This window comes from Lycium ferocissimum, chromosome 1 (assembly GCF_029784015.1).
Source record: "Lycium ferocissimum isolate CSIRO_LF1 chromosome 1, AGI_CSIRO_Lferr_CH_V1, whole genome shotgun sequence".
NCBI classification, from domain to species: domain Eukaryota; kingdom Viridiplantae; phylum Streptophyta; class Magnoliopsida; order Solanales; family Solanaceae; genus Lycium; species Lycium ferocissimum.
The window spans coordinates 2,908,685-2,925,096 of record NC_081342.1 but is presented as its reverse complement, the minus strand read 5'-3'; the positions used below and the strand labels follow the sequence as shown (position 1 = coordinate 2,925,096).

Here is a 16,412-nt window from a genome sequence, read left to right as displayed (position 1 = left end):
CTAAAGCACATTTAATTGCTGAAATTGTTTTGTAAATAAATGATTATGTGTTTTGAATTTCTGATTCAAAAGCATTTGATAAAATGACTTACATTCCCTTAAAGCTATTTAATAATGTAGTACATGGAAAAAGACGGGGGAACTGAAAAGTGAGGGAGATAAGGAGTAATCTCATCAATTCGTACGCATTTGATTATTTTTACTATAAATTTCGGAAAAACCTTACCCGGAGGCTATGTTTATGCCAAATATATCAATTTGCAATAGTTAGGTGATGTTGTGTGTAACGATCCGTTTGGTCGCTATAGTGTTTTTGACCTTTTTTCCTCCGTTGACCCTTCCTCGAGTCTCGTTAGTATGATTTTGACCCGCGGGGATGGGCAACATGGTTCCCGAGATCAGGCGAGTTCTAGTAGGATTTGTGGAATCTAGAGTCTTAAAGTGAAAAGTCTTTGACCAATAGTTGACTTTTGGGTAAACGTGTCCGTAATCAAATTCCGACAGTTCCATTAGGTCCGGAACGTGATTTATGACTTAGTGAAGTCATAGGTTTGGTTCCCAAAAGGTTTGGGTGTGATTTGAGTCATTGATGGGGAAACTAGTTAAGTTAAAGAATTAGAGTTTACCGCGGTCAATATCGGGTCAAGATGACCCCGTATCGATGTTTTAAAAGTTCCACCAAGTTCGTATGATGATTATAGACTTGTCCGTAAGTTTTGGTGAGATTCCAAAAAGTTTCAAATGGATTTGGGTTGTGTCGCACTCGTATTCGATGTTTTCGCTGTAGCTCTTTGACCATAAAGAGTACCTTATTGATCAAACGAACTTTTGTTTTGTGTTTCAATTGAACCATTAGATCCGTATCGTAATTAAGAAGTTATAGCAAAAAGAATCGTTGCATTTCGCCTTCATATGAGGAAGTTATGGTCATTTTAGCTCGGACAACTATTGTTGTACACTGTGTGTCTTGTTGTAGCGGACTTTTGGTGTTATGTAGCGAAACTTGGACTATTTTAAGCGGACTTCGATGCTGCGTAAGGCATACAATAGGGGTGTTCATGGTTCAATTTAGGTCGGTTATTGATTAAAACCATAACCAAACCAATTTAGTCGGTTTTTGAAATTATAAATCCATAGCCAAACTAAATAAAATAATAACCACCGGTTTGGTTATTGTCGGTTTGGTTCGTTTGGTTCGATTTTCATTTTATGACTAGCCGAGAAAAGAAAGAGATGTTTTATCGGTAAAACATTAAAAAGTTGAAAAAGACATGTCTTTTTTTTTTTTTGTTCAAACGATAACTTTTATTTATAGTTTAGAGGAACATACATCATGTTTTACATTTTCACTATTAGTGATAGTAGTGACTCAAATTACCCAAAGTTGATAAATTATTACATATAGAGCTAAAAACTAACTTAGTAGTGGCCGCACCATTTTTGTCATCTTAATACACACACTATGGAAATAAAGTAGAGCATGAGAGCTTTTAGTTGTTGTTACAAACATACCTATTAATTAAATACAAAGACTATCTAAAATTAAAATGAAAATATATGAAATAAAAAAACTGTGTGTAATGATCCCAAACTTTGGGGCTGTACTTGCATTTTGCCCTCAATTCTCCCATTTTATTAAAAAAACTTTGTGTAATGACCCCAAATTTCAGATGTTTTCTTATCATTATCCCCAATAAGAGGCTTGGGTTTCGACTAAAGGAGTTGTTCTTTTTCTTGGCATGTTTTGGCTTGATTTCGGAGGATTACCCACGGAAGAAGTATTAGGGCATTACCATGTGCTTGAGTTATAGCAATTATGCTTATAAGTAACGTTGACTAATATATGAAGTATCTTTGACTATAGGAACCTCCAAATCTACAACCTCGACTCATTAATGAGAATACAAGAAAAAGAAAGGTATAAATTCGGAAAAAAAGAAGAAGAAACAACCTAAAATCAAATGATCCCAGGCTTGTTTTCTCGATAAAGAAAGGCTAAAAATTTAAGTTAAAACATTAGACTCTAACGTGAGCTTCTATTAGTAGGTTTATATTTAACACTTAAAAGAGTTAAAAGACTTAAAGACATGGGCTTGGACATATTCTTAAAAACATGGGCCTTAAACAATCATCTGAAATAAGTAGACCAAAAATCAAATTAATGATTAAAAGGTATAAAATATTTATAATTATTTATGAAAACCTAATATTATACATATAAATAATTATAAAGTTTATGTATATAATTTATCGGTTTGGTTCGGTTATTTTTTAATAGAACCATAACCAAACCAAATATTATCGGTTTTTAAAATTTAAAACCAAATCAAACCAAACCATACCAAATGTCGATTTTTTTATCGGTTTGGTTAAATTTTTGATTTGGTTTTGGTTTCAACCAAAACCATGAAAAGCCCTAGCGGACATAGCTGTGTATAAAGAAAATCAGACTGCGTTCATTTTGTATTTTGAGCATATCTTGAGTTCTAGAGCTCCGTTTGAGGTGATTTTTGCGGCATTTTTCTCGTATCAACGAGGGGGGTAAGTACCTAACCTTTATTTTGATGTTTCCTCAAGTTTATTTACATTGATTACGGATTTTATCTGAGTTTGATTAGGGAAAATTGAGGTTTTGAACCTAAAAGTTAAATAGTGGAAAATCATGGTTTTGAAGATCAAGATGATGGCTTTTTAAGTGGGTTTTTTTTGGATCTTGACTAATTAAGATATGGATATACTAATTTTGACTTAAATTTCCAGTTTTGCTCTTTCAGGCTCGAGGTTACCTTTTTCGGTTCGTTTTGGGGTTTCGAAATAAAATATAGCAATATGGGTATCGTTGGACTCGTTTAAACTCGTAGGGTACTACTTTGACTATATTGAACTCGATTTTGTAATGAAATTACAGTTTTGCCCTTGTGGCTCGGGTTTGGCTATTTTAGGTCCATTTTTGGGTTTTGGGTAAAACTATGACAATACGGGTGTCCTTAGATTCGTATTCTAACGTAGAATTCATACTTGATAGACTTTAATTGTTCTGAGGCTCTCCGAAGAGGAAAGACAAGGCTCAAGTTTGATTGTTCGTGGCTCCTGCTTGGCTACCAGGTAGGTTACGGCTTACCTTTTGGTTAGACTTCGGTTAGCGAATCATATGTAGAGTTAGTGATTGTTGGAGAAATCCTGTACGCCTTCGGGTATGAAGTTGGGATGGATTCCTAAGTTGGTACTGTTGTTTGATTTTGGTGTGTTTCCTTGTTGTGATTTATTGGCTTGTACCATGTGTGTGATATTAGAGATGCTTAGTCGTCTTATCATGATTGAGATATGGCTGTCCCTCACTTATTTATATTATCTCGGACAGAGGAAAGAACTTGACTAGCTATTGATATCGAGAGATGTGTCTATGTATGGCACGATTGATTTGATATCGAGAGTTGTGAACCCGTATCTCTCAGCTATTAGTTATTGACTTGTGAAGAGGAAGGAATTGATTTTAATCTTGATATTGGGATATGTGTCCATGTGTGGCACGGTTGTCATTGATATACTCTTGTTGGCATTGATATTATTCACACACACACACACACACACACACACACACACACACACACACACACACATATATATATATATATATATATATATATATATATTGGATCGGGTTGCGCGCACAACACCGACATTTGGAACGGGTTGCACGTACCGCAACACCGACTATATATTAGATCGAGTGTCGCAGCAGTACATGGACTTCGGGCCCCCCATGGGCCGCCGACCGTCGAGGCGTAGATATCATCCGTCCGGAGCATGTGTGTATCATTGCATTGCATTCATATTTCATTCAATCATACATTTGATTCTGGTAGTGGTCATTTATCGTATTGTACGGTGCTCGTGAACATTGACTTTCTGGTTGGTTACTGATTTGAGATTGCCATGTGCCTGATTAATATATATTTGGGAATAGATTCGAGGAGTAAAGACTTTCTCCTAGGTTAAGACTTGAGGTTACGGAGTAACATTGTTGGTTGTACTAGTGTTTATGGTTATTCTGAGGAATCGTAGAAAACTTGGCAAAGACTTGTATTTAGGTGCTTCACCATAGGCTATGATTCGATTATTGATCCTTATGTGCTTGCGTTGTTATTGTTAGACTGTGTGGTGTGTATACCTGATTGTGAGCATGTTTATTCTTCAATCTCTTTCTTTATATATGTTAACTAATTGTTGTCGGCCTATGATGCCTACTCAGTACGTGTTGTTTGTACTGATGCTACCTTGCTACACTCCTTTTCGGGGTGTAGAGTTTGAGACAGGTTCCATTTCCACTTCTTGAGACTGATTTTCGAGGCCTGGCTTGTTAGTATCTAGGGTGAGCATCTGACCGTCAATCACTTGGGAGACTCCTCTATCCCTGTCTTTATTTTCTTCCATTCAGATAGATGTGTTTAGCATTTGAGACTTGTATTTTCTAGACATTACTTAGTTGCTCTTGTACGAGTCAGACCAGTTCCTTGGGGATTGTATTTATATTCCGTACTTATGATTATTTATGATTCAGGCTTCTACTTATTCTGCTCTATTTACTTTATAGTGGTTTGAATTGATGATTTAGGAAAGAGTTCGCCTACCGATGTGGGAAATGGCAGGTGCCCGCGCGACTTAGTGAAATTGGTTCATGACATAGTGAATTTAAAATATATATTAGGTAATAATTATTAAATACAAGAAATTTATGTGTAAATATGCGTCATGCATTAATTGATTTGGTGAATACTCCAGTATGTATAAATTTTAGTGACAATATAACCAAGATAGTGCGATTCACATATAATATGTACTGATTCGTCTGGATTCAGCAAGCAACGGCATGAGAATGACACTTTCTACTTTTGGTATCTATATTTAACTCAATAAATTAATATCGTCAGTATATAAGTTAATTTTTGGTCCTACTTTCTCTTGAGCCGAGAGTCTTCCAGAAATAGCCTCTCTACCTCCCAAGGTAGGGATAAGGTCTGCGTATACTCTATCCTTCCCAGACCCCACTTGTGGGATTTCACTGGGTATGTTGTTTACTTCGGGACGATATTGACATTTCATTTTTTTTTTAAATAAAAATAAATACTTAAATCAAATACTATATCAAAAATCGAATGTTGAAAATCAAATTTTCGTCATTCGGTTATATATAAAACTACACAAACCTAACGTAATCCCTAAACTTTTTTTTCCAGAAAGAACTTGAGTTGGGTAGTGCCAATAGAGGCACAATAAAATTAGTGGCCTAAAATCAAATTTTAATAAGGTCTTAAACTGTTTTAGTAGAATATATTCAATTTAATAAAATATTTGCCATGATTTTATTCTTTAAAACTTCAGTTATTAAGATTTGGAGGCCTAAAGCTTTGTGTAGCCCTGCCCTTGAGCCACCCATGAGCAGTGCGCAATATGAATGTAAAACTTGGGGTTTTAACGGTCAAAGGAGTGGAAGATATGTTTATACCCATGTTTTTTTTATTTTCCATCCGGTATCCGGTATTCACATTGGGGACCGATTAAATCCGGATTCGTGTCGGGTAGTCTCACATTGGGGGGCAAAGCACTCCCTAACAATGGTGACTCCATACCCAAGGGAGCTCGAACTCGAGACCTCTTAATTAAGGATGGAGTAGTACCAACCACTACACCACAACCCTTGTTGGTTGTTTATACCCATGTTAAGAAACTGCAAAAGCACACATTTTTTGAGGAAAATACTCGCCCAAATTGTCAAGTTTTCTCTTTCACAGAGTAACTATTTAGTCACCAAAATGGTTGAGATTTGTGACAGAATTGGAGGAATAGACTATGCAAATTTGTTGTTCAAACAGGTTGATGATCCAAACAACTATTTGTACAACTTTATAATTAGAGCTTACACACATAAACAAAGGTATATTTCATGTATCAATGTATATAAGCAAATGATGGAAGGAACAATGTGTCCCGATGAATATACATATCCATTTGTTATTAGGTCAAATGACATGTTTATAATCTAAAATATGTGTTATATAAGTTATATAGCTGGTTTCGCCAAGCCTCTAAAATCAGCTTGTTTTAAAAAATATTTTTTCCAAAAGTACTTTTCGCGAAAAAGAAGTTTGTGTGTGGCAAATTAATTTAAAAGTACTTTTGAACAAAAGAATTAGTGTTTGACCAAGCTTTTAAAAATCTTATTGAAAAAATGTATTTTTCTCAAAAGTACTTTTAAAAAAAAAAAAAAAAAGAATTTGGGCAAAAGTTATTTTTTGTAAACTTTTCAAAACTATCCTTTTTGCTTTCCCAAAAAATCTTATTTTTATCCTAAAAACTAGCCCAATACCTCACTTTTTTTAAAATAAGCATTTATTGAAAAAATAAATACTTTTGGGAGAAAAATAAACTTGGCCAAACATGCTATTAGGACGTACTCCGGGACGTTGACATTTCAATTTTTTTTAAAAACTTAAATCAAATACCATATCAAAAATGGAATTTTGAATATCAAATTTTTTATTTCCATTTGATTATATATCAAACTACACACTCCCAACATAAAACCTAAACCTTTTTTTTTCAGAAACAACCTGAGTTGGGTAGTGTCACTAGGGGTTCAATATAATTAGTGGTCTAAAGCCAAATTTTAACAAAGTCATAAACTGTTTCAGTAGAATATAAAACTTTAGTTATTACTAAGATTTTAAAGGCTCCAAGCAAAGACATTCAGTAGCCTTGCCCTTGAGACACTCATGATCAGTGTGCACTATGGAACTAAAATTTGGGGTTTTAACTGTCACAGGACTGGAAGATATGTTTATACCCATGTTGAAAAACTGCAAGAGCACAGGTTTTTTGAAGAGAATCCATGCCCAAATTGTCAAATTCTCTCTTTCACAGAGTAGCTATTTAGTCACCAAAATGGTTGAGATTTGTGACAGAATTGGAGAAATAGACTATGCTAATTTGCTGTTCAAACAAGTTGATGATCCAAACAACTATTTGTACAACTCTATAATTAGAGCTTACACACATAAACAAAGGTATATTTCATGTATCAATGTATATAAGCAAATGATGGAAGGAACATTTTGTCCTGATGAATATACATACCCATTTATGATTAGATCATGTAGTGGTATTTTATGTGTTGATTTAGGTGAACAGTTTCATGGACATGTGTGTAAATTTGGGTTGAATTGTAGTAATGTGATAGCAAATTCTTTATTAGATATGTATGTGAAATGTGATCGAATGAGTTATGCACATAAGGTGTTCGATGAAATGTCTGAAAGAGATGTGATTTCTTGGAACAGTCTTATTTGTGGACATGTAAGGTTGCGTCAAGTAAGGAAGGCGAGAGCTTTATTTGATGATATGCCGAATAAGACTATTGTTTCTTGGACTGCTATGATTTCCGGGTACACGAAAACGGGGTGCTATGGCGATGCATTGGATGTTTTTAGGAGAATGCAAATGGTCGGGTTGAAACCCGATTGGATTAGTTTGGTATCCGTTTTGCCAGCTTGTGCGCAACTTGGAGCGCTCGAGTTAGGGAAGTGGATTCATTTTTACGCGGAAAAGTATGGGTATTTGAAGAGGACTTCTGTTTGCAATGCATTGATGGAAATGTACGCTAAATGTGGAAGCGTAAACGAGGCTTGGCAGTTGTTTAATCAGATGTCTGAAAAAGACGTGATCTCTTGGAGTACGATGATTGGAGGCTTAGCCAATCACGGTAGAGCTCATGAAGCGCTTAAGTTGTTTCACGAAATGAAGAGGTCTGATGTTGAACCGAATGAGATCACTTTTGTTGGTCTTCTATGTGCTTGCGCGCATGCTGGTCTTTGCGATGATGGTTTGAGGTACTTTGATTCCATGAAAATTGATTACAACATAGAGCCGGGGATTGAGCATTATGGTTGTCTGGTTGATCTTTTGGGGCGTACAGGACGTGTTGAACGAGCTCTTGCAATCATCAAGAGCATGCCGGTTAAGCCCGACTCTGCTATATGGGGTTCTCTGTTGAGTTCTTGCAGAACTTATCGCAATCTTGAAATTGCAGTTATTGCAATGGAACATCTGTTAGAGCTCGAACCGGAAGATACAGGGAACTATATTCTACTCGCTAATATATATGCAGATCTTGGGAAGTGGGACGGTGTATCGAGGATGAGGAAATTCATAAGGAGTAAAAGCATGAAGAAAACACCGGGCTGCAGTCTGATTGAGATAAATAGTTCGGTCCAAGAATTTCTATCTGGTGATAATTCAAAACCGTTTTCAAAAGAAATCCATGAGGTGCTAGAGCTATTGGCCTTGCATCAAAGCGAAGAAAATGATATAGTTGATCCAGCGCTCGATTACTTACGTTCGTGAATTTATACTGCAAAACACTTCAGCAAAATGTTATCTTAACATTGATAGAGGAGAAGTTGTCATTCTGATGCATGCGCTCTTCTCCGTTCAAGCTTTTAGAACAGTTTATACCACATTCTTTAACGTCTGGAAATTCCAGGAGGAGCGATTCAGATTTGTGGGATCGGTAGAGATGGGAATCACGATGAACTTGAACGAACATATGTCAGCCAGGAATTCGAGGGCAGATATGCAACAGTTCAATTATTCAGATGGTGGTGTTCCATTTACATAAGAAAAGTTGCCTGAAATGCGATGCTAAGGACCGAGATATCACTGTTTTCCCTGGCATTGGTGACAAAGAGAGGATTGAACCACTAGCAATCTGCATACAACAAGAAGTAAACAACTCAAGACGTTATTGATCATTTAGAAAAAAAGATTTGCTGGTTGCCTTCACAAGTACTCGACAATATTTCCTAAGTAATATATCTATGATATAGAAGAGCCAACAAGCAGGTCATGGTCGATATGTCTGCTTGCCCCCGTGAATGCGTCAACACTCATCTCATCCATTGACCGCCAGTGACTATGTGTTGTTCTTCTGCTGCTTACTTGTCGTTCTATTGCTGTGCATGACTTCCGAGCCTTTGATCAACGTCGTTCGTATAAGAAAAAGGCGATGAGGGGAATTCCGGGAAGTGAAATCGAAGCTCGTGCCGAAGAAAGAGAAGCTCTCTATCAGAGGTATATATTATGCTGCTGAAGCCAAAACCACAGAAGGTGACTCCTGACTGACCTGGGTGCACCCAACATAAATTTTGTTTTATTGTAAAACAAATTATTCTCTTTGTTTCAGTTTATGTTATAGTATTTTCTTTTTAGTCTGTTCAAAAAATAACAATTCTTTATATATGTAGGATGAATCTAAGCTTATACTTTTCAACTCTTAATGACATGATTTTGTAGCCACGACAATGTCATGATATATTTAAGATTATAAGTTTCAAAAGTCACTTTTACTTTCTTAAGTTACATTCCCAGTCAAACACCTTCAGTTAACATGAAGTCGATGAAATATTTTTTTAGAACTCAACTATATAGCTCGAGATTAAGATTAAAAGAACTAAATTGAAAAGCGATTTTCGGGCTGGTTGGATTATGACCAACACCTAATTAGCCTCGAGAGGGGACAGTCGAATCGAAGTCACACCTATTGCATGAAAAACCTCGTCAACAACACCGTTCAAAAATGTTAAAAGGAAAAAAGAAGAATTTTCACGTGAAAATATTGCTGCTACTACAATTAATCGGTTTCCATATTCTTCACATTGACGTAGATCCTCCTCTAGTTGTATTGGCCAAATTAATCGTAAGTCGTGACGGTGACATGAAATAATTTTTACTTCCATCAGAAATTTCCTTTATATATTCTCTATATTACTGCAATCTCCTAAATTATACTATAAAAGATAGGTGAATTGACTACTTTATTCACTAAATTCTTAATCAATGGAAAACTTTGGTTTATCTTTTCGTTGTTCCATTTTCCTCATTGCTTACATTTTTGGCACGTATGCACCTACAAATTACAATTGCCTTTTCCTTTTCAACTTGAAAAGAGTTTTTTATTTTCTTTCTTTCTGACAAGCTTCTCTTTCATTTTTTTCCCCTAGTAGTGATTAAAAAAAAAAAATACGAGGAGGCATACTCCCCTTATGCATTCCCAAAATGAATATCCATTCTTTTCGTCTTTATATTTTTGTAAAAATTTAAAAGGAGAAAAAATATGGCCTAGTGGTAGCCGGTAGGTGATGACAATCTAGAAGATGGGGGTTTCAATTCCCAGCAGAGATAAAAAGAACCATTATATGAATTATTCGAGTCTATCTAAGTTCTAACGGGGATGAGTTACCTGATATTTATGCTTGTGAGAGATATTGGAATACGCGCAAGCCCTTTAAAAAAAAAAAAAAAAAAAAAAATTAACCCGTCTATTATATGCATATGAATTATAGGACAAAACTTGATATGTCATTGAAATGAACTTTTACATTTTCTCCTTTTACATATGAATTAACAATTGAACTATTTTTATAAGACTCAGATATACTGCTTGATTTTGCAACCATGTTCGTGATGACTCGGGTTCTCTCAACAGATGCTCAGTTTGTATGTACATCACATAGTATAACCTCTCTTCCTTGTTCTGAAGAATTACCAATTTGCCAAAGCATTTGCCAGAGAGATTATGGACCTTTTTATGTTAAATCAGAGTGCAGTGTTATGCAAGATCCAGGAGAAACAGTTTGTGTGTGCTACTATAATAGTGGTGCCCCTTGTCCACAATTAAAGATTAATTAGAACTTACATAGTTTTCTTTAGTCACTTCCAAAAGAATCAAGAAAAGATTACTTTCAGATGTTATCTCCCAAGATTGAATGAGAAAGTGATCTTTTGAGCTAATTGAAACTCTTTTCCAGTATTTGTGATCACATCGAAAGTCATTTCTACTTAGTAGGCAATATGGATCCGACTCTTTTCCATTACGGTTTCTCTCTATTTCCTCAGTTTTCAATATTCAAGATGGTGTTTCATGTTTCAAAGCATAAAAAGGATATGTGTGAAGCACAAAACGACTTTTCTGTAACAAATGTTTATATTCGTGAATAGCTTATGAGTAGGTTGAATAAGGATTTGTTGTTTATGCTTTCCCACAAATATATGTGTTTTGACTATCGTTTCTAGTGGAACATCCGCAGAGATACTCGCATAGCGACTTCTGAGAGTAGAAGATAACGCGTGTATCAATTTTTAGTAGTTTACCCCGTCTTATGAATTTTTCCTTTCAAGTACTAATGAGCAGTGGCGGAACTAGAATTTGTACTAAGGGGTGTCAAAATATAAAAAAGTAAATATACGAGGAAATTAAGGGGGTTCCACTACTAAAAAAACCGGGATTTTCGACCAAAAATTTCGACCACACGAGGTCGTTTTATTTCGACCAATTTTTCGACCACACGCGGTGGTCGCTAATCGGCAGGTCGAAAAATGTGGTCGAAATTTGCGACCACACGTGGTCGCAATCACATTCTACCGATTATAAGGGAGAATTATTTTCGACCACATGTGGTCGAAAAATTATTTTTATATTAAATTATATATTCAACTTTTTCGACTACGTGTGGTCGAAAACATTATTTATATTTAAATTTAAAAAAAAATTTTGCACAATTTCGACCACTTGTGGTCGAAATTGTAAATTAAAAGTTTTCGACCACTTGGTTGAAAATCTGGAATATTTTTTGAAACATTTGCCTGTTTTTGACATCGCCAACCTTGATTTTCAAATAACCAAATTCATCAACCAAAAGAGTCATCCAATTCATCAACAATTCAACACAACAACCATAAACAATGTTCAAACACTTGAACACTTAAACATTGTCCATTCAAACACTTAAACATCATAAACTACGTTCAAACACTTAAACATCTTAAAATTAAAAGTACTTCTAGTTCAAATTAAAACCACATTCAAACCCTTAAACATAATATACATATCCGTTTAAACATAGCGAAATTAGAATCCAAAAGCACATTAATCAAAAAGGTCGATGTTCGATGTTAGAGACATGATCCGTATCCTCCCCACTAGACTCATCGACAAGAGCATGATTTATGTCGGTTGCGACCAACGTCGTCTACCTTGGGAAGGTCGGGGTTGGCTAGGGAGGAGGAGCATCCCCGGGACACGGGGGAATCGGAAACGGCCGGACCAAGTAAGCTATTAATGCTGGGCTTCCATACCCAACATCACGGCCTCCGAGGAATTAAGTGTTCTTGTTAGTGGGTCAACTTGATGCTTCATAGCTTCATACTCCTTAGGATCAACCGTCCCATCATCAGTAACACCTACGGCTTCAAGGGCCGACGGGTATCGACGAAAGGCTCGATTAGGCATCCCATAAAAGGTTGTTGGGGGAGCAACCTTCTCAATCCATTGTTGTTGTATTAACTCATCGGTCATCCGTGTGGTACTTGGTCGAGTGGCTCGAAACTCCCCAAAGTGTTGTCGAAATTCATTCTCGAAATTAAAGGATGCAATGTTAATAGTCTAATTTAGTACAAAAAATATATTATTATTGTTAACTAACGACTTACCCAAGTTCGCTCGACCCTTGGCTCAATATCCGTACCATCGGCGTTCTTCTCCTTCTCGTGTGAGTAATCTTAAAGATCTCATCTTGAGGTACCGCACCCCTCTGGAGCTCCTACAAACAAATCAAAATTAACAATTAAAAAAGTCCGCAAAAACTGTCCAAAAAACAGTCTAAAAAAAAGTCCCAACAAAAAGTCCGCAAAAAACAGTCCCAAAAAAAAAAGTCCACAAAAACAGTACAATAAAATGACCAAAAACAGTCCAAAAAAAAAAAATAGACCGCAAAAACAGTCCCCAAAAACAGTCCATAAATGACCAAAAATAGTAAAAAAAAAAAAAACAGTCTGCACAAAACAGTCTGCACAAAACAGTCCGCACAAAACAGTCCCAAAAAACTGTCCAAAAAAATAGTCCAAAAAAAAAAAAACAGTCCGTAAAACAATCCCCAAAAACAGTAAAAAAAAAAAAACAGTCTAGAAAAAACAGTCCGCACAAAACAGTCCACAAAAACAGTCCCAAAAAACTGTCCAAAAAAACAGTCCCAAAAAAAAAAAAAAACAGTCCGTAAAAACTGTCCCCAAAAACAGTCCACAAAACAGTCCCAAAAACAGTCCAAAAAAAAAAAACAGTCTATTAAAAACAGTCCGCACAAAACAGTCCACAAAAACTGTCCAAAAAACAGTCCAAAAAATGACTAAAACAGTCCGTAAAAAAGACTAAAACAGTCCGTAAAAACAGTCCCAAAAAACTGTTCGAAAAAACAGTCCCGAAAAACCAGTCCATAAAAATCAGTCCAACAAAATAACTAAAACCATTCCAAAATTGAACTAAAACAGTCCCAAATAACTGAACCAACACAATCCAACAAAATCACCAAAACAGTCCCAAAAATAAAGAACCAAAACTTTTCCATAAATTTGAACCAACAAGAATAAGAAATGTCATTTGATAAAGCTAAAGAAGAGAATACTTTGGTTTCATCAAGTCCACTTGACTCGTGGCGCCACTAGTGTGCCATCCACCTTTCACTCTAGCGGCCTTCCCATTTTCACTTCGTTTCAAAAAAGTCGGATCGGTTGCCTTTCCTTCCACCATTCATCTTGAATCCAATCGAGTTTTTTTATTACGAGCTCTTTTCCTTAAGTATTTTTGCCGCTTTTTCTCAAAGTTCTCTACTAAATCATGATGTTCCGGCTTCCCACTTTGTCCGCAAAGAAATTAATATGATTAGGGAGCATATTAAAGGAATATCCCATAAACAATCAATATATAGTATTTTACTACAAATATCAAATACCCTAAACTTTCATTTCTTGCATCAACCAAAGGTTGCAAGTACATCAATCAAGACTTTTGGATTACGCGGGCCGGGAATAATGCAATTAAGGAATATATATGAACTAGTCATACACATCTCTAGAAGATTATACGGTGTTATAAACACGGCCAACAAGAATATGGAGCAGCAGAGCCAGAATGCGGAGTGAATCCGTCAGAATATAAACCCAACCTAACGTTATGTGGTTCAGCTGCAAAGTCTGGATAGGTTCTATCAAAATGCTTCCAGGCCTCACCATCCGATGGATGACACATAACACCCGATGGCCTTCTATTTTCACCGTGCCATCTCGTATGAGGAGCGAGCTATTAGATGCATACAACCTCTTTAACCTTGGTATTAGAGGTAAATAATGCATTGCCTTAACGACCACTCTTTCCGCTTGTGTATGCCTAAACCGTTCACTACCACAAAACTTACAACATTCTAGATCGACGTCATCATTATAGTATAACATGCGGCCATTTTCAAAAATCAATTCTCACCGACGAGTCCCAACTTAGATACCAATCTCTTTGCCTTATAGTAATTATTGGGTATCTCTAAAACTTCATGCACGTCAATCAAATCCAACCCTTGGGAACATTGTTATCTGCTTTGATACTCAATAATCTAACAGTGACAGATAATTGAGAGTGGGTAGAACCATCGTATAAGAACTAGCTTTTTTTAACTTTTTATAAAAACGACTCAGGTTCTTCAACATGGCCATTGATTCAAAGCCCCAATACATGCCATAACCATCCCGAACCATGTCGTGCATTCTAGAATTCACGTGGGTTCTACCATCCTACTACTTTCACCCACACAAAGTTCTTAAATCCACCCAAATTGTTACGCGTTTCTCCATGACTAGTCCAAATTGTATAATTACTTTTAAAACCTTTTTCCATTAGATGTCGCTAACAATCTACCAATCTTGAATTTCATACATTCACATTTAGAACAAGGACACCTAACCACACCATGAATTGTAAAATCCTCAAGTGTTTTAGCATAGTCAACAAAATCATAAACGCGTACAAATTCATTCTTCAACCCAAATCCAGGATTAGTTCTATCGTACATCCAACTTGTGTTCCATCTACACAAATTGCGAGAAAGTTTGAACTTGTTAAACCGTATTTAATTTATATGATTAGTAAAAGAATTTTATTTCAAAGTATAACCTTCCTACTGTAATGCGCGATAAACTAGATAGATAAAGTACCTAAATCTTTTTAACTTTAATTAATAACTACATAATAACCACCCATGTATTAACAACTAGAAAAAACGATACAAAAAAATGACCAAAAACGAGTCCAAAAAAAAAAAAAACGAAAAAAACGAGTCAAAAAATGACCAAAAACGAGTCCCAAAAAATAACAAAAACGGTCAAAAATCTTTCCCAAAAAAAATGAACCAAAATACTCCCAAAAAATGGACCAAAACAGAAAAAAACTTTGCTAATTGACAACTTAAGCGCCCAAAAAGAATGACAACTTAAACTTTGCTTTTCTACTTCTATTTTTTTCCATTGACATACAGATGATGGAGAATACGTATAACCAACTAGGGGAAAAACAATTAGTAAAGAAGAGCTAATTAATTGTGTCTAAATCTACATAACCAAAGTAAACCAACAAAATAATGGTTGATCATGATTAGCACTATGTGGTTCATATAAGCTGTCTTGCCTTATTAAGGACTTAAACTATTGATATTATTTCAAAAAAATATAATATTGGGCCAACAAAATAAATAAAGAGCACATAAATAAAGAACCAAAATAAATAAATAGCACATAAATAAAGAATCAAAATAATCCCAAAAAAAGGACCAAAACATAAAAAATAACATTCAATTTCAACTCAAAATTCAAAAAAAAAAAAAAAACCTAAAATAAACCCTAAAACAAATATTGGACACTAAATAAACTAAATAAAGTTATCAAATCTACTAAATATAGAAGTACGTGCTAATAACATGAGATTATTATGCATTGGTAAGTGTTCATGACATTGGAAAAAAAAAAAAAATTTGTTGTTTATGCGTGGGCCCACGGTGGTCGAAAGGCGGTGGGTTGAGGGTATGGTGGGGGCGGTGGGGGTGGTGGTGTGGGTAGAGAGAGAGGGAGAGAGGTGGTGTGTGTTGGTAGAGAGAGGAGAGGGAGAGAGGAAAGAGAGAGAGAGAGAGAGAGAGAGAGAGAGAGAGAGAGAGAGAGAGAGAGAGAGAAATTAAAAGAAAGGACCAAATTAAAGTAAAGACCATCCAGTGGCAGATATTTGATGTACATGTGGTCAGATAAATGTTTTCTAATTTTCGACCACATGTGGTCGAAAATTGGTTTTTTGTTTATTTTTTTGATTTTTAATTTAAACATTTCTCATTTATTATTTATACAAAATTTAATTTCGACCACACGTGGTCGAAATTATATTTTCATTTTAAAAAATCGACCCCGTGTGGTCGAAATTCTACTGAAAATAAAATAAAAATTAAATTGTTGATTTTTCGACCGCGTGTGGTCGATTTTTTTTCGACCAAAAA

At 35.5% G+C, this 16,412-nt stretch overlaps 1 protein-coding gene across 1 annotated transcript; it reads left to right on the top strand.

Moving 5' to 3' along the window:
• The first annotated feature begins 6,609 nt into the window (after window positions 1–6,609).
• On the top strand, window positions 6,610–9,385 carry LOC132057316 (pentatricopeptide repeat-containing protein At2g20540). Its single transcript, XM_059449909.1, has one exon. The coding sequence runs from the start codon at window positions 6,790–6,792 to the stop codon at window positions 8,398–8,400; it is 1,611 nt and encodes a 536-aa protein (XP_059305892.1). The 5' UTR covers window positions 6,610–6,789; the 3' UTR covers window positions 8,401–9,385.
• The last annotated feature ends 7,027 nt before the right edge of the window (window positions 9,386–16,412 follow it).

Excerpts from the sequence above, each read along its gene's own strand:
- LOC132057316 (XM_059449909.1), top strand. The coding sequence starts at position 6,790 with ATGGAACTAAAATTTGGGGTTTTAACTGTCACAGGACTGGAAGATATG.